General features: G+C 41.6%; 1 protein-coding gene across 8 annotated transcripts in view; it reads left to right on the forward strand.

The window, feature by feature from the left end:
- The window catches only part of ELAVL4 (ELAV like RNA binding protein 4), a 93,192-nt gene extending 79,465 nt beyond the window's left edge, over positions 1-13,727 (forward strand). For 5 of the 8 annotated variants that reach the window (XM_006919174.2, XM_006919170.2, XM_006919173.2 and 2 more), the window contains exons 4-7: positions 4,054-4,207; positions 5,865-6,090; positions 7,708-7,746; positions 10,774-13,727. In XM_006919174.2, coding sequence (XP_006919236.1) covers positions 4,054-4,207; positions 5,865-6,090; positions 7,708-7,746; positions 10,774-11,101 — 747 coding nt within the window. In that variant the 3' untranslated portion in view covers positions 11,102-13,727. Of the gene's footprint in view, positions 1-4,053; positions 4,208-5,864; positions 6,091-7,707; positions 7,747-10,731 lie in introns of all 8 variants that reach the window. The other 3 variants (XM_006919171.2, XM_025052037.1, XM_025052038.1) reach the window with 3 other exon arrangements.
- The last annotated feature ends 10,545 nt before the right edge of the window (positions 13,728-24,272 follow it).

Raw genomic sequence — 24,272 nt, forward strand, 5'->3', positions numbered from 1 at the left:
AATTACTTGCCCAAGGTCACACAGCTAGTGAATGCTGGAGCCTGCCCACAGTCAGGGCTCAGAGTTCCACGCTGTATCTCAGTACTGCCACTCTTGAGAGGGTATGGTTACTGTGAGCCTGCAGGGATGGAGAGAGATGTGGAGTTTGGAGAGAATGCAGATCTTTACTCAAGAGCATTTGTAAAGTCAGGCATTCACCATCACTTGCCTTCAGGCCACCCTTCCTCAGAAAGAGCAGCATGGCCTCCCCACTCCCTGCTCTCTCTGAGCTCCAGAGCAAGATGGGTGCTGGCCTAGAAATGCCAGTCTTGTCTTCAGAGATTCTGGATGAATGAATCAAGCAAGATCCTCACAGTCTAAGGCATGGGGTTCTCTAGAGTGCTGTCTCCAGCGTTGGAAGCCCCAGGCTCTAGGCCACTGGCTCAGTGGGGTTAATAAGCCAGCAATGCCTGACTCTGCAGGAGCTGAAAATTGAGATTTTTAAGAAATGTTTCACTCTAACAAAGGGTCTGCCATTTGTAGTTGCTCAGTGAGGATTTAATAAATGTATGAAGAAACTTGAAAAATTTAGAGACTGGGATGAGCGTTTTAGATATTAAACATGTGAAGATTCTTTTACTGTCATTTTGACCATTTCTTACTTCTACAGATTTTCTGGATAGGGGACTAAGAGAACAATAGACTTAAGGCTCCAAATAGAGGAGAAAAACTAAGCAGCAGGCATTAGACTTGGTAGAGAAGGATCAAGGTGCTTTGGGATTTGTTGCTGCTCTGTAACTGGGGTCTGTCTCTGGGGATCTATAGCAGTATTTCTCCTGGGCTGAGATTCTGCCTCTGTCAGAATCATCTTTTGAAGAATTGGTTTGGGTTGTATCATCTACTTTCCAGTGCCAGCTCCCTTTCCCTAGCTGGTCTGTTTCAGTCTGCTCCTCTCTATATCCCAGCTCTGTCTTCCCAGAACTAATGGAAATCAAGGTCATTACTATCTGTTGAGTTTTATTGGGTGCCAGGCAGGCACTACCCTAAGTCTTTGACCTCCATCTTCTCACCAGTCTTCACAATACAAGAGGGATATCATCAGGCCACCATTCCCTGATCGCACCGCAGTGTCATACCACCTGTCTCACCACTTTTCTCACTTCAGCTCTGTCTTCTTCCTCTCCCTTTTAACCCGTAATTAAAGGGAGATTAGTCCCTCGCTTTTCTGTGTTCCAGTTGCACCTATACATAGCCCTGGAGTAGCATGTGCTGGCAGCATTGTGATCACTGGCCCATATGTGCACTCCTCCATTCTTCTATTTAATTCATTTGTCGAGTACCTTCTGTGTGTTATCTATTGCATCCATTGCACTTGGAGGTCCTTTCAAGCAAGATATCCTGCCTTCTTCTTGCCTGTTGTACTCCTCAGCATACAGCACTGTGCCTCAGGAAATGTTTGCTAAGAGAAGGACTTTACGTGATGTCTAGCCCTGGAACAATCTTTTCAGTCCTTCCAACCCCAAACATTGTGATCCCCTTGCTTAACTCTCAGTGATCCCTCTTAATTCTCAGGAATCCAAGCTTCAGTTAACTCCCCAGAACCATTAATGTCAGCATCATTCATTATGATCTGTGGGTGTTCATTTATTCGTTCAGGTGTGGAGTACTCAGTGGATATCAGGCTCTGTGCTGGGAGCTAGAGCCACAGAGATGAATAAGACACACACATACAATCCATGACCTCAAGGAGATCATCAGACTAGATGGAGAGATGGTGAATTAAGGTCAGAACAGGTTAAGTACCATAGGTGCCGTTCATTGAGAGCACCTCTGGGTGAGGGAGGTTTTAGGAGGAGGTAAGATCAGGGAAAGCAGTTTAGAGAAGGTTGCATTTGAGCTGAGCCTTAAAAAGTAGAATTTGGACCTGGGGAAGTAGGTAGAAAATTTTTCTCCATCAGTAAAGGAACAGAAGTGAGAGGGTATGTTTTAGGGAAACACAAAGACCATTTAGATAATTACTTTGGTAAGATGAGACCAGGGAGACCATCATTACCATGGACTTTTCACTGTATTTTTATCTTTCTCCTTCTTCATGCCTAAAAGAGTTTTGCAGAGTTATAACCTGAAAGCCTTTGTCCCTTAAAGAACAAGGGTAGGAGAACCTTGTGTGGATTGATACCCTGTTCAGGCAGTCACATAGGGTTCCCGGTCTTTCACCTCCACCCCCACTCCCAAAATGCACATACAGGAGCCCTCCATGTAAAGGTCCCTGTGCCTGTCAGCCTTGTGCTGGGAAGGAGCCTAGAGAGGCTGCGCATGAGAGTCTAGAAGATGTAGACACTACAGGTGGGCTGCCTCACACCATTGGCAGGAGGAGGCCAGCAAGGCAGATTAGTCACATCATTTTATCTGTTGAGGCAACATCTATTTGTAGGTTTGGAACCCATAAAAGGACCAGGCATCTCTGTCATGGAAAGGGAGTGAGTGCCATGGCGAAGGGGTCTGCTCATCCCTCATTCCTCTTCGCTAGACCCATTCTCAGACGCAAGGTCAGCTGCACTGTTGGCGGTTTAGTTCTTAATGCCGAAGATCCAGTTTAACCTGTACAATTCTTTTTGCTCACATGCTTTTGTGTGTTCACGGTGTGTTTGTGTGTGTGTGTGCATGCATATGTGCACACACACACATACGCTTACCTCTATAGTCTTAGCAGGTCTTGTGAATTGGTTATAGATTAAATAAAGTTCCCAACTGAAAAATGCTAAGGCATATAGGTCCCTTCCTGTCCAATGTTGTCAGATGTGCTCTGAAATGACTGTTTTCATCATCTATTCTGAGCCATAACTGGGTGTGTGTGTGTGTGCATGCATATGTGCACACACACACATACGCTTACCTCTATAGTCTTAGCAGGTCTTGTGAATTGGTTATAGATTAAATAAAGTTCCCAACTGAAAAATGCTAAGGCATATAGGTCCCTTCCTGTCCAATGTTGTCAGATGTGCTCTGAAATGACTGTTTTCATCATCTATTCTGAGCCATAACTGCCCAGAAATAGCTTTAGCAGGAAAGTGCTTTTGTTAGACTAGCTGTAAATTATATTTCAAACGTCTGATGTTGTTTTCTTAAAAAATAAATAAATAAGTAAATGAAAGTCTAAAATTAATGACTGCTGGGGTTTGCTTTGCTTGTGTGTGCTGCTACAGATTTGGCTTCTTGCAGATGGAATTTCAGATCTGTTTACACTTCTGTGTTAGCTTTTGGGGGGGTAAGCAGTTGAGAGATCCGAGAGGACAAATTTACAAAGTCGAACTTATTATAAGCATCAGTGAGGCTCACTTCCCTCTCCTCCTGCCCTCTCCCTCCCTCTTTTCCACCTTGCCCTCGTTTTGTTAATTGTAGTTTTCTCTGCTCCACCTCCAAGTTCGAAGGCAACCGATTCTTGCAGATGTTATGACAAGGTCACATATCCAGTTTCACAAGCAGATGTTCATTCAGCCCCACTTCACCAGCACTTTGTCATTCAGTGAGAGCAGACCTTGTGGGAACAGATTGGAGCAACACAAAGGATGGAGCATAACAAATTTTCTAGAGAAGCTGATCACTCTTATGTGCTCAGGAAGAGGGGCTGAGGGTAAGGAGGATGGTGAAGAGAGAAATCTGCAGAGCAGAATTTCATGAGTTGTTTTTTTTTTTTCGGTATATTCAAAGATTATTATGTGTTGGATACAGTAAATCATCTATACACCCACATCCAGGAGGTAAATCTTCAAAACTCTAAGCGTGGGCAGTTCTACATTTAACAGCTGCCATACAGTAGCTATTTTGTTCTGCACTTAGAGACCCTTATCTGTGCATTTGTTTTAAGTTATCGTCAACTCTCCTTTTGTTCTTCTATTGCTATTCTCCTGGTCCTCATTACTATTACAAGAATAGCAAAAACCCTGAGCTCCCAAGTTATTTACACTGACACCATGAGTTAGAATGATAGGCACTGTCATCTTAGCTGTTGACTCAGTCTCTACTCTGAGGGTGTTGCCTATAATGGATTTAGCTCCTTGTGCCTTTTCCTAGGTCTCATATGCCCGTCCGAGCTCTGCCTCAATCAGGGATGCTAACCTCTACGTTAGCGGCCTTCCCAAAACCATGACCCAGAAGGAACTGGAGCAGCTTTTCTCGCAATATGGCCGTATCATCACCTCACGAATCCTGGTTGATCAAGTCACAGGTTAAGTGTTTCTTTGTCATTTCTTTTCCTTGTGTCTTAGTGTCACCAGCCAGTGCCCTGTGACCCATAGGGGCATAAGGGTAATGGTTACTTAGGATAAAGGATATGGGTCACGAGTAGACAGATTTTTTACGTTAAGAGAAAGACTTCTCAATCAAAGGCCCAAATTTATAATGGGCCATCTCAGGAGGCAGGAGATCTCCATTCTTGGAACTGTTCCAGCAGCAGCTAAACTACTTGGGAGGATTGTGAAGAGGACTCAGGTATCAAGGTTGAGAGTTGGTCTCTATGACCTTCAAAGTCTCTTCCAACCCTCAACCAGGTACATCACATTCGTGTATGAAAAGAATCTGTGTGTATAATCCTAGCTCCAAAGGTAGGATTATAGAGTTGAGGGATCCTCAGACTGCCTCATTTCACATGTGAGGAAACAGAGGTCCAAAGTAGGGAATCTGACTCGTGTCCAGCCAGTTAGTAGCAGTGTGAGATATGAACCCAGGATCTGGTATTGCAGTATTTTGTCCGCAATAATGAAAGGCAACCACCACCTCTCAGTAAGAAATGTAAAGCACTCCAGGTTGCATTTTTAATGACAAAATGCTTTCACCTACTTCCGACTTGATCTCAATTTAACCCCGCCCCACCCCCAGGAGCAGTTCAGCATGTGCTTATTATTTGATTCATGCCAACAAACCCTCACCGAAGCCGGCTGTGCCCCAGACACTGTGTAGAGGAACATAGAGACCAGGGATGAAGGAGAAACAGTCCCACCTTTACAGGGCTCCAGTGTGATGAGCACCTGCTAGAGGCTGTGCAGTACACTGTGAGAGCTCAGGAGAAGGCATGCTGTACCTGGTTGGGATTGCTGGGAAGGCTCCACCGAGGATGTGATGTTCGAACAGGGTTTTGGAGGATGACTTGCCGTTATCTGGGAAGAATGAGGGATAGAGCATTCTCGGTGGACAGGATGTATCTTATGGCATAGGTTATTAGGGTATAGTTCAAGGTATGGAGTCAAGGAAGAATACAATCTGTCTAAGAAATATCTGGCAGTTCAGCATGGCCAACATGAGGCTCAACAGGGAACTTAGGAAGTCATGGACAAAATGCCACTTCAGAAAGTCTGGACTTCAACTATATGCAACATGGAGCCATGGAAGGGTTTTGTGAGTTTTGTTTGTTTGTTATTCTGAGTTTGGAGTGGAGGGCAATGAGGAACAGGTACCATGCACAAGGCAAAAAATTGAAAAGTTACAAAAAAGGTATAGAAGGTGTTTTTAAAGGTTGTAATGTGGTAAGAGTTTGCTTTTCAAACAGATTCCTTCATTACTAGGTCTGGAGGACTCACTGGTCCTGACAGTAGATGATTAGTTACAGCAACTGAAGGGAGACAAGGACCAAGCAGGGCTAGAAGGGACAGATGTGATAGATGCCTGTATTTTGTGGGTGGGAGTCACCTATCCAGAGCCATGACAGCAGAAATGCAGGCGGATTCATTTTGATGAGTAAGAGAGATTCAGGGAGCCAGGCTCAGCCTGGGCCCCACTGATGGGCTGACTCCCCACAGAATGTCCATAGGGCTCAGCCCATCTCTTCCCGGAGTTGTTTACCAGTTTGGTTTGTTCACTCCTGATGAAGGCTCTTTCTCTTTCCCCAGGAGTGTCCAGAGGGGTGGGATTCATCCGCTTTGATAAGAGGATCGAGGCAGAAGAAGCCATCAAAGGGCTGAATGGCCAGAAGCCCAGCGGTGCTACAGAACCGATTACTGTGAAGTTTGCCAACAACCCCAGCCAGAAGTCCAGCCAGGCCCTGCTGTCCCAGCTCTACCAGTCCCCCAACCGGCGCTACCCTGGCCCACTTCACCACCAGGCTCAGAGGTTCAGGTAGGCATGCCCACACACTTTGCTACATGGGTCCAGAGCTGGTCAAGGGCCAGGGAAATCCACGGCCCTGAAGGATCAGGCAAGGATAAGAACCTCTGCACTCAGGATCACTGTGCAAACAACCAACCCCCCACCCCCCGCCTCAGTTTTCACTCCCATAAAATAAGATGATTAGAGCCGAGGCTCTTTCAAGCCCCCTTCCAACTTATCACCATGACCGTGGTTAAACTTCAGATTCTTTGGTTGAAACAAAATTTCTGCATTTAACCAAATAAGATGGTTCAGTTTCAACAAGAGTTAATCACAGATGTGACCAGCAGCTTCGACTTAAGGCTAAGGCAGTGGTTTTAATAAAGTCAAAGAAAAGAGTCAGGAGGCAGGTCCTTGCCAAAGAGAATGGGTTGGCCTGTCCTCCTCTTTCTTCTGCAGGTGACTGCTAGGTTAGGGACACAGGAGTATGCACTTTTGGGTTTACTTTGACTATTAAGTCATCAGACTGTGGGGAGACAAGGAGGAGGATTTTGTCTGAGCCTTATTAGTGTCCCTTCAAGTACTCACCCCTCAGGAAGCTCTGGTGCAGTGGGGCATCTTCTTTCTCCTGGGTCACTTCCCAAAGGCAGCTTTCTCTCCATGAAGGCAGTCTGACCTTGACTGGACTCTATCATGCAAGTGATAAGAATATTCTTGACCTACCCATAATAATTCTAAATAATTATTTCATTCCACCCATGTCCCAGCTTCCCTTTCATGAAAGGGTTCTTCTCCTTTTCAAACATCACATGGGAAGATAGTCAGCCCTTCCATCTGGCCGCAGTAAGAAGAAAAAAACAGCCTCCGTCACATCCTCCCATGCCCCATGAATTGAAACGGTTAATGATTTCATGAAGAGTCCAAGTCATCTAATTTTTATTTTGTGTGAGAGCACATGCAGTATTTATGTAAAAAGCCTTTCCAGCAGGCTTCTAATGGTGGAAACTATGGTTACTACTTCCCCATGGCGTGGATAGCTTGTCCCCAAGTAAGATACTAAGCTTGAGGGAGATTATAACATAATGGCGGTTTGCTGGGAGGTGCTTTCACGTTGTGAATAGTACGCTAATTTTTTAAAATCTTAACCCCCAAACTCCCCCCACCCCTTAAAGATGTGTGTGGTAAGGAGAGTTAGTTAATGTAGCTAGGCTAAGAGAAAAGACTCATCTGGTGTGCACGGTGTGTGTGCACAGACTGTTAATCTGGAGCAGAGACCTTTATTCACAAGTTTAATTATAATAAAATGCGAACAACTTAAGAGGCTGCCTCTTTATAACAGGTCTACACACAGTATAAAATAAAATACACACGAATGTTCTGAGAGGTGGGGGCAGTGGGATTAATTCAAACCTTGAAAGAAAGGGAGATTCATCAGACACTTGCTTTAAACTCTATCACTGACCTGAACATGAATTACTTGTAACAGGAGGCAGGGAAGGGGGGAACTACTGGTGGATAGACTCCTAAGCATTGGGGAAAGTTGTCGAGCTTTTCTTCTTTGAAAATGGAGCATTCTTATTAATAGTTCCATTGAGCGATCTTGCCATCTGTGAGGCATTAACCCAGAGACCCTCCTTCTCTTTGCAGGCTGGACAATTTGCTTAATATGGCCTATGGCGTAAAGAGGTAATTAAAACTCCACAGATTGCCAGATGTCCGTGTTGGCACAGACTGGGGCTAGAATTTTTTTTTTTAATTCACTAACTTTACTTTTTTTTTTAATTCTTCCTTTTTCTTCCACCAGCATGTCAAATTCTTAATTTTAATTTCAGACCTCAGTTGGTTTTGTTTCTTTTAGGGCACACAAAGTGTGTTTGTGTGTTTCACTTTTTCTTTTATTTGCAGGTGGGCTTCTCCTATGGTTCAGGTGCCACAGCTACCAAGCTCTTGATAATCTGGTCCTCCGAGCGGCTCCCCCTGAGTGGGAAAGCTCTGACTCTGCCAGCTGATTTTGCAAACTTGCAGAGCAACTGTTTTGCATTAGCAATGCCAAGATTCAGTTAAGAGGGCAGATTCCAGCAAATCAAAATTAGAACATTTTGCTAATCATGGTTGACAATCTTATGATTGTCAGTGGAAAAATTAGATTTTGGACTACCAGCCCTGGCCAAAGCATGAATAAATGCGTGGATGACCTTCTGCCTTGTGCTTCCCCTGCCTCCATCCAATGTGCTTTTCAGGGCACAGCCTGAGAATGACGCGTATCTGTGTGCACCTCAACCAGGGTTTTTTTGTTACAGGTTTTAACAGTTATTATAAATCCTCCCTTGATTATCTTTGTATGTGTGTTTTAAACTTGCTGTTTCGTTCACTTAAAAGCCTGTTTGTCAGGTCGGGGGTTCAAATAGTGTCAAGGCTTTTGGGGCTCTCTGAATGTAGTCACAAGGGTCCAGATCTAGTCTCAAAGCTGAATCTCAGGAAGTTGAGTACATTATGTCACTGTGTCCATGAGATTCCCCAATGTGCTTTTGAAAAGCTCCACTGAGCTGGTAGGGACATAGCTTCTTCATCATCCTGCTCAGTAGAGCTGCAAACTTTAATTCCCCTTCCTACAGTCAAGGCAGGAGATGTGGTCTTTAATAGTCTACATCGCACCCCCTGTACGAGGCAGTTCTTTTACCCCTTGGCCATGCATGGTAAGTACCCCGACCCTGGAAACAGGCACACAGTGGAGGAAGTAACTTGACTGCAGACTCCACTATCAGAGCACCAGCCTCTCAAATCTCCAGCCCGGTACCAGGGAGTGAATTATCTCCACATGTCTAGCACACGGATTGCCTGTCCCCATGCATTTTACATCTTTTCCAGCTCTGTTTCCCTACCCTTGCTCCTCTCTAAGTGAAGTAGCACCAAATATTATGAAGAGAGAGATGCTTATACATAGGTGAGGCCAGGGAAGACACAGCAGCTGCATGCATGCTGCCACCTTCTCTAGTGCCCGCTACACAGTAAACATCACTACTTGATAAGAGCATTCATTCTCTTTTCCTATGAAAACCAGATTTGGACCCAGAATCCTTCCTACCAAAGTGCTCCAGGTAACCATTACCAACTAGAATTGAAACCTCTTTGCTGACCCTGACTTTGGTCATAACACAAATACTTAACTGTTCTCTACTTATAAACTGAAAGGGGTCAGTTCACCCAGAGGAGAAAAGGTTGAGAAAACAGTCTTCAGAAATAATGCACATAACAATTAAACATGGATTTTTCCTTTTAAGTATCTGTACAATGATGTTTTTTGGTTTGTCTTGTTATTTGTTTTTAAGCAAGAGAGGAGGAGGTTGACTTAGTGAATAATACAAAAAAAAAAAAGTCGATTGAGTTGTTATGTTTAGCATATCTTCAGCAGCCATTTGATTATCTAAATTCAAGATACAGAACTTTTCTTTCATAGGACTTTCAAATCTCCAGGAATATGTGCATATTTTTAAAACAGCCCTAGATGATACTTTACCCCATTCTTCTTCTCAATTTTTGCTTCCTCGCCTTCTCCTATCCCTGCTGCAGGAAAAAAAATAAAAAATAAAAAATGAAAAGCAAGATGCTAGTCAGTGTATAGGGTCAAAATCCATGTATAAGTTTGGTATAAAATAAAATGTTAACAAATATTTTTCTGCTGTAGGCACTGACAACCTAATTGTTTCATCTGATGCATCCATCATGAATCACACATGGATATATTTTATCAGACAGTGAATAGAATCTGAAGGGTTATTTTTCTTTTCAAGATTACATAAAAACTGAGATTTTGAAGCCAAATACAAAAGTAGTTGTAATAGGGCAAATAACAGTTTTCTGCCTTTCCAATGTACAGTGATTCAAGATATATAAATGCACAAACCACTTGAAATCTTGCTTCTGTGATGCTTAGAAATGAATTCCAGATAATATAGCATCAAGGAGTGATACATATTTATTATTATTACTTGGGGGTTTTTTTTTGGAACTCTTGAATAAATGCTAAATTAAACATGAGCCACCCATCTGATTAACAACAAGACATGTCTGTTCATTCTCACGTTGTCTCCATCCTCAATAATATCAAGAGATCTTTGACAACCATTAAGTGAAGGGACTGCAAAGATGGTAGACTTGAGCACTTCTAAAGCCATCCCCTAATCTGCCTTAAAAAATAAAATTTCCCAAGTATTGACATCTGCCAATGTTATTCACTTATTCAATCAATAAATATTTTTTGAGTGTTTTCTTTGTGTCGCTATGTCTGTGAGATTCCCATTTGTGGTCCACTGAATAAATAAGTAGAGCAACAGAATGAAAGAAATGGAGCCCTTTTCCCCTAAAGCTCACTGTCTATTGTGAGGAGGGAGGATAATGGTCAGGGTGGGATACCCTATGAACACATATTGTGGTAGAACTACGATAGAGCCTTGTTCTGCAAGTTCCTTGTGGTTTTTAGGAATTGACCCAGGCCTTTCTCTTGGCATATAAGTGCCTTAGCCAGTCTAGCCATTCCCATCAGAGGAGATACCACAGACATTATTAGTTTTTGCATTTTGTTTTTTAAACCCTGAAGACTCTCCTGCAAACACTCACTCAGCCCTCTGCCCCGTGTCTGTGTCTGTGCATCTCTGTGTTATCCTTGGTCAGACTGATGTCTGGACCAGTCCCCCCTTCTGCTTGTCCCCCCAGGTTCTCCCCAATCACCATTGACGGGATGACAAGCCTTGTGGGAATGAACATCCCTGGTCACACAGGAACAGGCTGGTGTATCTTTGTCTACAACCTGTCCCCTGATTCCGATGAGAGTGTCCTCTGGCAGCTCTTCGGCCCCTTTGGGGCAGTGAACAACGTCAAGGTCATCCGTGACTTCAATACCAACAAGTGCAAGGGATTCGGCTTTGTCACCATGACCAACTATGACGAGGCCGCCATGGCCATCGCCAGCCTCAACGGGTACCGCCTGGGAGACCGAGTGTTGCAAGTTTCCTTTAAAACCAACAAAGCCCACAAATCCTGAATATCCCATCCTTAATTATTAAAATATATATATAAATATATACGAACAAAACACACGCGTGCACACACACACATGCATACACACACACAAAAGAGAGAGAAACAAACTTTTCAAGGCTTATATTCAACCATGGACTTTATAAGCCAGTGTTGCCTAAGTATTAAAACATTGGGTTATCCTGAGGTGTACCAGGAAAGGATTTTATAATGCTTAGAAAAAAAGAAAAAAAAAACAAAAAAATATCTTTGATGCATTGAATGTTCTTTCATAGCTGTCGTTGTTGAATATAATATACATAGATAGCGATGTGCAGGGATTTTTACCCAGCCAGCTAACTTTACTACCTTCCTTGAAGGTGGGTCTTTTTAAGATGACCATTCGCTCATTTGAAGAAGAAAAACAAAAAACAAAAAAAAATAATAAAAATAAAACAATTTTTACAAAGTAATGGTATTCAAAGAAAGAAAAAAGATTCTTCTTTTTTTGTCAAAATGTTGATCCAATCAGATTGGTAAAAAACCCCCACGCAAATTAAAGAGGAATAATAAAAATTGCAAAAATGAAAAAAAACTTTTGCAAATTTTTTTATTTTTCCTTTTTTCTTTTATATCATGTGAACTAAAACAGTCTTCTGTTAGGGGATGGGGGCCAGGGGGATACCTGATGACATTAACAATTTAATAACATTAACATTGTTGCCAAAGAGGTGGTCTCTTTGCTGAAAATGGGTTTCAAGAAAAATCTATTTTTATAAAATATAAAGAATTTTTACAAGAGAATCTGGATTTGAGAAAAAAATATTTTGACTGGCTAATTTAGGGGAAATTGACAACTTTGTCGCGTTCATACTGCACTGGTAACTTTTTAGAGATCAAGATGTGTGTTTTAAACTGGATTCGTAGACTGTTTTTTGAAGGATGGGCTATAAACAGATGATCTTCATATCTTTTCATAGCATGTAATAATAATAATAAAATTATTAATTACTAGGGGAAAGGAGTGTTCGTTCTACCCAGGGTACCACAGTTCCCCACAGTCAAAACCCAAAAGCAAGGAGATGAGTTGAAAGACAGTTTTTCTTTAAGTCATCAGTATGGGATGTCAGCAGAACAAAAATTTAAAAGATTAATTTTCCTTTTGATCTAAAACTTCCTTAGTTTGAGCAGTAGGTGCTACGAAATTATTTACATATCTTAGTATCATAGTTAAATGTAATGTGTTTAGGAGAGGAAAACAAAAGATACATTTGCTTTCAATTCATTAAGGAATTTTCAAATTCACTTTGTAGCCCATGCTGATAGAATTGGGCTGTGTTGGTACATTTGAAACACTGTTTATGTTGCTTGAAACACTTATTTATTTAATCGCTGATGTGATGATGCCTATGGCCGAGATCAAATATAGCTAGATTGGCTAGACTACTTATTTGTTTACTTAAACTATGGGAAGAAGCATATTATTGTGTCATTCTGTTGTGTGTGTATGTGTATATACAATATAAATATATATATATAAAGTTATTTTTTCTTTGGGTTAATTTATTATAAGTTGTAACACTTGGCTAGTTTTGTTTGTATATGTCTTAAAATGTTTTCTTATGATATTTAAGTGACAGTTAAAGAGGTATCAAGGTAACTTGTGTAGAACTATTGTTTGATATATTGTCATGTTTGTTGTGAATATTTTTTCTTACTGCACAGTAGAAAAATAAAAACAACTGGGTCTTTATTTTAATGTAATTCAGATTGGGGAAAACAAAACAGAGCTAAGGGAACAAAATGACTGAGGGAGCATTCTCCCACGTCCAGTGCACTGAGCATTTTAGTATGTTTGTGCTTTGTACGGTTACATATTTAAAACAAAAACAAAACAAAAAATACAAGGGTTCATGCTCTTCCCTGGGTAATAGAAACAGTTACTCGCTATGCATAATCTAGTTGATAGTTAAATTTGCTATTGCTTTTCTTGTCTTGTTATATAAAATCTTTTCAATACAAGTTTAGTCTTAATGGTAATAAAACGTTATGGTTATTTATAACTTGTGCTTATTTTGTGCGTTTTTTCCCATGCTGAACCCACTAAGTGCATGTAGACAGAACTGTTGTTTTCACACTGAAGAGGCAAACTTTGTAGTAGTCGTCGTAGTGTAGACAGGTAACGAAAACCAAGGCTGCATCATAGACTCCTCCTTTAAATTTTTTTTCTGGTTTTTTTTTTCCTCTTTTTGGTTTTGGAAAAAAAAAAAAACCCACCAGATTTCAGTTCAGAGAACACTCGTTCAACATTCAGGGAAACCTTTTTACATCATCTGCTATGAATGAATGCAGTTTGCTGGCAAAGTTTTTGATGCATTTGCTAAGCATTAGTGGGAAAGGCATGCCAAAATCTCTTCTCTATAATGTGTTCACACTTGGGGGGAAAAAAAAAGGAAAAAAAATCTTAGGACCAGGCAGTTGTATACTTTAGTTATAATGAATGACTTCATGTTAACCTTGCTAGTTTAGATGATTTCTGAGGGAAAGTATTGTAAATGTTTTTTTCCCATAATTCTGTTGTGTTTGAATTATTTGTACTTTATCTGTCCAGACAATAAATGAAAGTGTGTAGAATGGATTTGAGCTTCCCAGATTTTTAAATGTGTTCATTCAAACTTTTTTCTGTAGCACTTTCAGATTCCCCCAATATTTTTTATCATTAAACAAGCAAACAAACAAGAAGGTAGAGTAAAATTTTGTTTTGCTAAGTTGTAAAGTCAACTCAGTATTCAAAAGTCATTGCCCTATTTCCATACTACTAAAAGAGTAGTCTCCAACCAGCAGCATCAGCACCATCTGAGAGTTGTTAAAAGGCAGAATCTCAGGCAGAATGTGAATTTATACTTAATCAGAGCCTCAGGTGAATTACTGGTCCTTCAGAGTGTGAAGAACACTGCCCTAGTTGATAACAAGCTGGCACATTTGGCATTATGTTTGGCATCATGATACGTTAGTGCCTCTTATTCATTTATAAGCATACTTGTGACTTGTTCCGAAGAAAGACAGTCACCATTTTCAGAGCATCAATTGTGTGGTGTCCTCTACATGCTCTCACTTTGTTCACCAGCAATCTGGGAGAAGTAGATAGCACTATCCTCATTTCACAGATGATAATACTGAGGCTCAATGAGATTAAGTAACTTGAAATAACTAGCAAGTTTCCAGCTGGGATTCAAATCTGAGGCTGAGGCTATGGCACAGCATCTCAGCATGAGAGGCAAAGCTTGAGCAATATTAAGGAGACAGACCATTTGTACTAAGAGTGACAGCTAAACAAGAAAGGTCACCTTTTTATTCTAGCACTCATTTTTGCTTAGAAGCAGCATATTTGGACTTTCTTATCTTTGAATAGGAACTCTAGCCAAGGATTTATTCATAGTATAAAGAACGTGATTTAAGTTCAACCTAGGGGGGGAAACTGTCTAAGGTATCATGAAGTCATAGTAAAATATGCCCTGAACTTTACAGATGAGCTTTTTAGTGATTTCCTGATAAAATCATTCATTGATGATCTACTCTCTGTCTTTCATTTTCATTTTCTCACTAATTGAAAATTCATAATACCCCATAAAACATCACTATCCATAAACTGACACTTGAAGCGGAAATATCCTCGATGAGGCAGATGAAGGTATAGTCAGATTCTCTTCCATTTCTCATTAGCCCCCTTTTTATTATTATATTAAATTACCTCAATGGTTGGGATAATTAAATTCAGGGCAAAGAATGGGATTTAATTAACCAAGCTAAATATTAAATCTCCAAGTGAGCCTAAACTTCATATAGTTGAACTTACAGGTTTTTATTTCAGTTTTATTTTACAGACAAGCCCTATGTTGCTTTTCTGAAGAAAACTGGGCATTCAAACTAGTAGTTGCCCGCAGGAATAACAGAGCTTCACAAACATGTATAGAGGTCTAAAAATATTGCTACCAAACCTATAATAGTTACCACCAATTATCACCATCCCTGCTCCTTAAAGGTGTCATTTTAGTGCAGTTAAGTGAATGGATACATTATTTTGTAATATGAGAAGTTGGAAGAATCCTACAAGTTCAATGAAGTTCATTCCCCAACCTCCAACAGACCTATCGTGGAAGTTTCACAAAAATCTATAAGATTTAAATATTTTTAAATAGGTCTTAAAAATATCTACAGAAAGACAGTCTACTTATATTATTTTGGCAACACTCCCCAACGTGTCTGCCTAACATCTAATAAAATGTTCATCTGGCTGCAAGTGTAAGCCTGTTACCTTAGATCTCCAGGTAAATACTATATAGTTTCTGTAGCTGTTTGTGAGAAAGATCTAACAAATCACAAGAATGCAGAGATTATTAAATTTCTTCACCAATTATCACCATCCCTGCTCCTTAAAGGTGTCATTTTAGTGCAGTTAAGTGAATGGATACATTATTTTGTAATATGAGAAGTTGGAAGAATCCTACAAGTTCAATGAAGTTCATTCCCCAACCTCCAACAGACCTATCGTGGAAGTTTCACAAAAATCTATAAGATTTAAATATTTTTAAATAGGTCTTAAAAATATCTACAGAAAGACAGTCTACTTATATTATTTTGGCAACACTCCCCAACGTGTCTGCCTAACATCTAATAAAATGTTCATCTGGCTGCAAGTGTAAGCCTGTTACCTTAGATCTCCAGGTAAATACTATATAGTTTCTGTAGCTGTTTGTGAGAAAGATCTAACAAATCACAAGAATGCAGAGATTATTAAATTTCTTTTAGGTCCTCTGTACATTATGTTTGTTCGGATGAAAAATTGCATGCCAGAAAAGGCTGAAGACATTTACTTGGTGTTATTTCTGTCAAGGTGATAGGAAGAGAAGAGTACAAAAGCCACATGCCTGTGTCTAACCATCCCACATCATCACCACCAACATCAAAAACACTCACATCTATTACCAAAGATCAAACACTAACCAAATGATGGTTACAGCCAGAAATTTTTATCAACTCAGGTTCTGTTTAAATTTCTTTCAGCAGTCTCAATCATTATTTGTTCATTTGTAAATAAAACATTTAAACCTCAAAGAACAACATTTAAAAATACATTTGAAATTCACAAAGTCTTGGGCCCCTATTCAGTTGGTATTTGAGTCTGGCTACCTTAACCTTGTCAAGATTTGGTATTTAATTGCTTTTTGTCATAGATGATTCAGGAACTTTCAGTTCTTGTTTTTGTTTGCCCTTGCTTTCTGTATATACTACACATGTGTTCCTTAACAGATTTAAATGTGCAAACACACAGAGGCAAGCATTTGTATAATTGAATAGAAAATGGCATTTTTACTTCGCCTGCAAATTTGAAAATCATACCTTTTAAGATAGTATTAACAGCAAGAATGTGTTTTCTAAACGGAAAAGTCATTAAAATCTAAATTTGAGGCCATCCTGCCTGGATTTATTCCACAACCTTAGCAAGAGCTCACGGAACACAGCTGTATAATATCCTTACACCCTTCACTGCCTTTGTTCTACCTGGAAAAGAGAATAATAAAATGAAATTATCTTTTATTTTCTATGAGCTAAAATCAAGTTTTAATATTGTCCAAAAATGACACATACCGTTCCCTTATCTTATTAGTTTTTTGGCATATTAGGTAATAAGATAATTTCTCATGGTACAGTATTTATGTAAGAATCATATTTCTCTCCGTACAGATCACTTACAGAAGTGTCTGTTAACAGGAGAGAATGATGCATAATCGGCACTTAAGATTAAAATAGACCTGAGAACATAAAAGTGTTCCTTCAATTAAAGGAATAGCATTTCTCCAGTCTCATCTTTTTTGTTTCCACAGCAGAATGAAAACTGGCTTAAAATCACCCAACCCCAGGTTAATTACTAGAAGGCTTTGCAATACAAGTCTAGCTTAATCTACTAGTGGTTCAAATGCAAAATGGACTCACAAGCCACTCCAGGATGCCATGTAATTATTTTAAACAGTTTCCAGCAAAGTTCTTGAGATTTAATAAATTTTTTCTAGAAAGAGCAGTAGCATTTATTAAGTCTTTTCAAATATGCTAGACACTCTACAAGCATTCAGTCGCTCTGCCAAGTCAGTGAGGGGTACCCTCCTTTCATAGTGAGCAAAAAGAGACTCAGATTTGGTGGCTTGTGCAAATGAGTAGGTGGTGAAAACAGAACTCAAACCCAGGCCTGTCTGACCCCAAAGCCCCCAGGTTTACCACCCTGGCTATAATTATCTCATAATTAGAGCCAAAAGAATTACCAAGCAGTCCTCACCTCAATTAAAGGTAGAGATGAGTCCTGTTATGTAAGGGACATGGGAAATTACATTAAATGCAAAGTGTCTGGAGCTAAACCCTCCCCAAATCTTTAATGGAAAAACAAATCCATAACATTGGTTTACAAGCAAATTGAAAAAAAAAAAAAAAAAACCTAAAAAGATTTTAAACACTGTTGCTCAGCAATGTTTGAAAATGAAATTATTTGTTGACAGATCTATTTAAACCACCAAAAGTCATCAAGGTAGAAGAGTTGAGCATAGGACCAGAAGATAATGTTTAAAAGCTACCTGGGCTGCCCTTGGAGCTGGCCCCATGGGTCTCCATAAGAGATGAAGGCTTTGTGTAAACCAATATCACCTCGGTGACAGCTCCTTTCACCGTGTTGCCTCTGAGTCCTCAGAACAATCCAGGGAGGCACGTAGTATAATCCCCATTTTTCATCTGATAGAAGTTTGTATTGTATGTAGCAGAGTTGGAATTTATTCCCACACATCTGGCTCCAATCCAAGGTTTCTCCAGTAAACCACACTGATGGCCCTTCGATGTGACACCCCCACTTGTTGAACACCCACCTACCTGTGAGATAAGGCAGGGTCAGGGTAGGGGAACCAGCCTAAGACTTGTCTACACTAGAATCCTTTCTCTGAATGTCTGCCATACGCCAGGCACCGAGCTAAGGACAACAATAAATAAATATATTCAGCTTTTTTTTTCCTTCCACCTATTTCCTGCATGATAGAAAACCAAAAAAAGAATGAAAATTTACAGTTTTGTTACAAAGACAAGAACTCTAAAACAATGATTTAGCTACACCATGTAGTTTCTATGCCAGCAAGAGAATTACTGAAATTTTTGAAAGCCTGTGGGGAATGAAAGGAGTATTCTGGGGCCCAGAAAGAAAAGATAATGTGGCCTGGTGGAAAGAGGACACACTGGTGATAGACAGTTCTGGGTCTGGATCCCTGGGCCAATTGTTTAATGTCTCTGAGATTCCTGATCAGAGGAAGGAATAGAGATAATACATGTCAAGTTCTTGGCACTGGACGAAGAGTAATAGGAATTAAACAGTAGCTAGGAAGCATTCCCAGAGCTAACGAGCTTGGGCGGGCCCTCTGATAGGGGAAGTGGGTTTGGTAGGTTCTCTTGGTGTAAGGAAAGGAAAAACTCCTAAGTGGGGAGGGAGGAAATTGTCAGGATATGTGTGGCAATAAGCTCTTGGCAATCTCATTTGCTCGTGGAACTTGAGCTGCTTTTGAAATACAATAGTAACTGCAGCCACACATTAACAGACACTCTGATTGCCCTTCAACAATCAGAGACCCCATTGTCCCTCATCTATGCCGGGGTACTAGAGTGACTCAAGCCATTCCACCTCCTCCCTGTGATTCTTCATTGATGCTCCCTTTACCAATGGTCCAATTCTCCCTGAATAAACAGTTCAAATTCCAGAGAGAAAGAGCATGTTGGTCCTGATTTTTCAGGTTTGCAGGCTGCTAGCACCAATTCTTCATACAGACCAACCTGGTCAAAATAGCTAAAGCCAAGACTGGAGTCATGTACTATACGACATGGCCAGCTGGTAAGTAACGGCTTGAGGGAGTTACCATAAGGATGGGGCTTGGGGCAGGGCAGGCAGCCTCAACAGCTATGCAGTACAATGGTGAGTGGCTAGGCAAGGTGGAGCTGAGTCAGGCCTTCCTGGAGTTGCTGAAGTGGTGGAGGCAGGTGCTAAGAAGCTTAGGTAGGCAGCGGTGCAAGGATAGCAGAGAAATGAGAGAAAAAAGATTGGACACTCAGGCTGAGGCAGGAGACTTCTTTAGGAAAACAGGGTACCAGAAGGCTTTTGAGCAGGGAGGTGAGGCTTCTTCATTCATAAACGAATACTCGGAACAAGACTGACATCCCCAAGCTCTACTCCTTTTGGCACGAGAAATAATCATAAGTTCTGTCTCGCCCAAGATGGGGAACAAGTCCAGTTAGACCATTTGTAAAGGGCAGCCCTCTCTGCTTGCCACACATTCAGCCTTGTCATTGCCAAGGAATTAGCAATGGAAAGTTCAACCTCCTCATTTGACTCCTTGGGAGAAAAGGGGCTTTGGGTTGTTTAGCCACCACGCCATCTCATGCAACTATCTCATTACCCCATTTCACAAACATTAGGACTCCTCTCCTTAGAATGTCCTTCCCTCCTCCTCCAGGACCCATTTTGCTCAAAGTACACACATGCACCATCCTTGTGGCTAATCCTACTCATTCAGCTCATGATTCATTGCCTCTTGGGAACCTTCCCAGACCCCAGACCAGGTTAGGGCTTCCTGGACAATCCCACATCCCTCTGCTTTCCTGTATCACAGCACACTTCACACACCACATTTGTGCCACTGCATGTATGCCTCCATGGAGACTGAGGAATCAGACACAGTGCCTGCCTTGCAAGAGCTCAAAGGTAAGCAGGGCATTAAAGAGCAAGATCAAAGCTAGAGGGTGTTTGGGGAGCAAAGAGAAAAGAGCAGTCAATTCTAACTTTTGCAGGATGGGGTGAAGTTGAAGTATAACAAGAAAGGCATCCTAGAGATGTTTAGGAATCAGCTATATCTTAAAGGATGAATCAGATCTGTAGAGACAGGTGCTGCTGCAAGGTCAGGAGCGTCGCACTGAGAACCATGGAAGTGACTCGGGACCAAGAGTCAGACTCTTCAGCTCTTCCCCAACTTACTCTGTGACTTTGGGCAAGTCACTGCACCGCACTGGGCCTTGTTCTTGTTTACTCCTAGACTCTTATCTTCCCTTATATTTTTCATTAAGTCAGCAAATATTTATTGACTACCTACCACCATCATGCAGCACAATGAGGATGCAATGAGGGGACAAAAGAAAAGGGGTGAGTGCTGTCAAGGTCAAGTGCAGGTCAAGTTCTGATGAGGATGCAATGAGGGGACAAAAGAAATGGTTGTATACAGCTAGGAGTGAGTGCTGTCAAGGTCAAGTGCAGGTCAAGTTCTAACAGTGAGTAAGAAAGACACCTGCCCAAGTGAAGACAAGGAATATCTTGATACCACGCCATTTGAACTGAGATCCGAAGTATGACGCAGCTGTGTCCCAGTCTAAGAAGAGGAGGAATAGCATGTGCAAAGGGCCAGAGGCGGTGAAGACAAGGAATATCTTGATACCATGCCATTTGAAGTATGACGCAGCTGTGTCCCAGCCTACGAAGAGGAGGAATAGCATGTGCAAAGGGCCAGAGGCAGAGAGGAGTGAGGCTCAGCTGAAAGGAGCCCAGTGGTTCATCCGTAGAGGTGGGAATGGGGCTGAGAGGGGAGTAGTAGCAGGGACCTGATCACCATTGGCCTTGCAAGCCATAGACAGGATTTGATCTTTACCTTAAGAGTAATGGAAAGGATCTATATTCCAGCCAATGAATCATCTTCTCGGCCTCAGTTTACTCATCTATAAAATAGGGATGATAAAGTACCCACTTTATAAGGTATCAAGAGGTATCATTAAATGCATTAATATCTGTTAAGTGCTTAAAACACAACTCGACATATAGTAATATCTATATAAATGTTTGGTATTATTACTATCATTATTATTCATCTAGCTAATTTCTACACATTCCTCGAAATTCAGCATGGATGCAGTCTCTTCTGGAGCTCCTTCCCTGACCTCCCAGACCAGATTATGCACCACTCCTCTGAGCCCCAAAGGCTTCGAGCTTCCCTCTCTCACCCTGCAGGGTAATTTGCTATTTGCACCTATCCGCCTTCACTCCTAAACTGCGAGCTCATCAAGGGCAAGGACTGTGCCCTATTCATCAGCACAAGGCTGAGCACAAAAAGAATATTGGTGAAGGTACGTGGCTACAGTAAGCTGAATAATGGCCCCTCCGAAGATGTCCACGTCCTAATCCCCAGACCTTGAGAATATGTTTCTTTACGTGGTAAAAGGAATTGCACAAATGTGATTCAGTTAAAGATCTCAAGAAGGAGAAATTATCCTGGATTATCTAGGTGATCACAGGATCCTTATAAGAATGAGGCAGGAGGATCAGTTAGTAGTAGATGTGATCATGGAAGCCAAAGGTCGTGGTGATGTGAGGAAGGGCCAAGGAATGCAGGCAACTTCTAGAAGCTGAAAAAGGTAAGGAAATGGATTCTCCCCTGAAGCCTCCAGAGAGAACACAGCCCTGCCCACACCTTGACTTTAGACTATCAACTTATAAAACTGTAAAAGAATAAATCTGTATTTTTTATGCCACTAAATTTGTGAAAGTTTGCTACAGCAGCCAACAGGAAATTAATGTACCAACCAAACATGAAGCAGGAGTTAGGAAGAACAGCTGTGCGAGAAACTAATGCTGAGGCCAGGTCACCCCTGAACCTCAGCATCAGCGAGAGCAAGGGTTGTGTTCATGGTGGCCTGTCTACCCACTGTGTCTGCATACTCTCATCAAACTGGGCCCTCCAGAAGCAAGATATCACCACCACATTAACTTCATCCCTGGGCTCTCACGACTTATGGGTCGAGAAGCAGAAAAAGAAACAGTGGGTCCAAAGAAATCAGTGGATGGCTTTTCTGGGCACCATAGGATAGAGGTTGGAGTATAGAGTAATGAAAAAAAAAAAAAAAACACTGGCCCAGGAGACCTGGGTTCAAGTTCCAGCTCTGCCACAAATTTTTTATGTGATTTTGAACAAATGATACGCTTCAAACCTGCTCCTTCTCTGTGTTCCATGTCCTACTCCCTCCAACCAATCAATTACCAAACTCTGTTGATTTTACCCCTGAAAACTTCAAATTTATTCCCTCCTCCCCCTCCTCACAGCTGCTATCCTAGTTTGAATCTTATCATCTCATTCAGAGACTATTAACTGGATACTTTCTGAGGACGTAGATTCTGGTACTAACCTCACAGGAAACCTCCCCTCCTAACCATCCCCTCAGCCAGAATAATCTGCCTAAAACACAAGTCTGACCAAATTGCTCCCCTGCCTAAATCCCATCTGTGGAGTCCTTTTGCCCAGATGGTAAAGTCCAGACACCTGAACATGACCTCCAAGGTCCTGCAGCATCCAGGTTCTGATGCCTAACTAGCCTCACCCCTCTCCCTGCCTCACAACTTGTGGTACAGTTATGCAAAACTGCTAACTGTTCCCCAAATACAACACAGTGTTTGTCACACAAGCCTACCCATATTCTCTTCTTCCTTCTTAACAGAACTCTGATCTGATTTGGGCAACAAAATGTCTAACTACAAAACATCTTTCAGTTTTCCTTATAGGTAGAAGAGGCCACATCACACATCTCCGGCCAAGGAGCTATAACAAGTTCCTGGTGAAGCTTCCCCTTTGCAGTGCTGATATGACGTCTGGGGCAGCAGGTGCCATGTTGCAAACATGACAGCAACAGCCAAAATACATGGATGGCAGATTAGAAATACATGCAGTGCCTAGGTCCTCAAAGGCATCTCTAAGCTGCCACAGCAACTCTGGGTTGTCTCTTCTGGACTTCTTATTACTTGGGAAATATACACTCCTTACTGCAGAGCTTCCCAACCAAGGAACACATTCTTATTAATGTGCTCATTCTATTTCCACAACTCTCTGGGCAGCCGAGTGAGGTCCTGGGCTGTGAGATCCCTCAAGGCATTCATAACTAGCCCCAAACAGCCTTTCCCTCAACCCTATTGGGACAAATAAATATTTTTATATTTATGTTACTATGTGAAAAAGTTAGACAACTTCACCTCACTGGTTTATTACTTTTTTCTCCTTGCCCACTGTGCAATGGACCCCACACACACACATTTTGACCACGCTGATGAGGCCCGTATTAGTCTTTAGATCTATGCCAGATGTTCAAAGCCCCTCTAAATGCCTGCTGTCCCCACTGCTAGGAGTTCCACCCCAACCTTTCTCCAGATAGTCATTGTCGTATCACTGCTTCATCAGTCTGCCATGCATCTAAGGATCCTCTTGGTCTACCCATCCAGAGATACTGATCTATCTTTGACCTCTAATGCTTCTCAGGGCCTCAGTTCCTGCCCCACTGATTAGAACTCAACATGCTTGCTCACCTCCAGATCTCCAGGGCTCATCTCTCTCATTTTCTCTCTTACTCTCAGTCATCTTTAGGGGCTGTATCCTCCCTTTCTCTTATCCCACTTGGCTGGAGAATGAACAATCCTAACAGAATTGCTTGGATCCCTAATGATTTAGTAAAATTATTTTTTTTATTTGCCAGGTCCTAGTCAGAGCGAGCTAAGAACAACTTTATATAATGCTTACAACTAGTGCTCCTTATCTTAGAGCCTGTTCGCTAGCTTGGTCCTCTGTGTCAGACTCTCTCCTTACGCACAGTGGTGTTTTTTTTTCTCTCAAGACCCTCTTGTCCTCACTGTAATCTGGCTTCCAATGCCTCCTATCCCCATGATCTCAATGCCCATTCAATCTGCTTATGTATGTCTGAACTTCGAATATGAACAATCCTAGTTCTTACTCGTGAGGTCTATACCTGGGGATGTAAGCTAGACACCAGAAGAGCATGGAATGTATGTAGAGCCCTAAGCTCCTGCCATAGAATGAATGATGAAATTCTCTAAGCCTCAGTTTCCCCCTTTGTAAATGCAGGAGCAGGACTACCTGATCTCAGCTTCATTGATCTGACAGCTGAAGAACCCCAGGGGCAGGCTCAGGGCCCCAGAATACATTAGAACCAGTCTAGGACCCGGGGAGGGGTAGATGTGATGGGAAGAGGAAGTTTTCAATCAGGTGCTGAGCTTTCAATGCCAAAAAATTTCCCACAAACAAACCCACCCCAGCAAAGGAAGCTACTGTCGGCTGGCAGGCAGCAGAAAAGAA

Source organism: Pteropus alecto, unplaced genomic scaffold (assembly GCF_000325575.1).
Source record: "Pteropus alecto unplaced genomic scaffold, ASM32557v1 scaffold25, whole genome shotgun sequence".
NCBI lineage: Eukaryota > Metazoa > Chordata > Mammalia > Chiroptera > Pteropodidae > Pteropus > Pteropus alecto.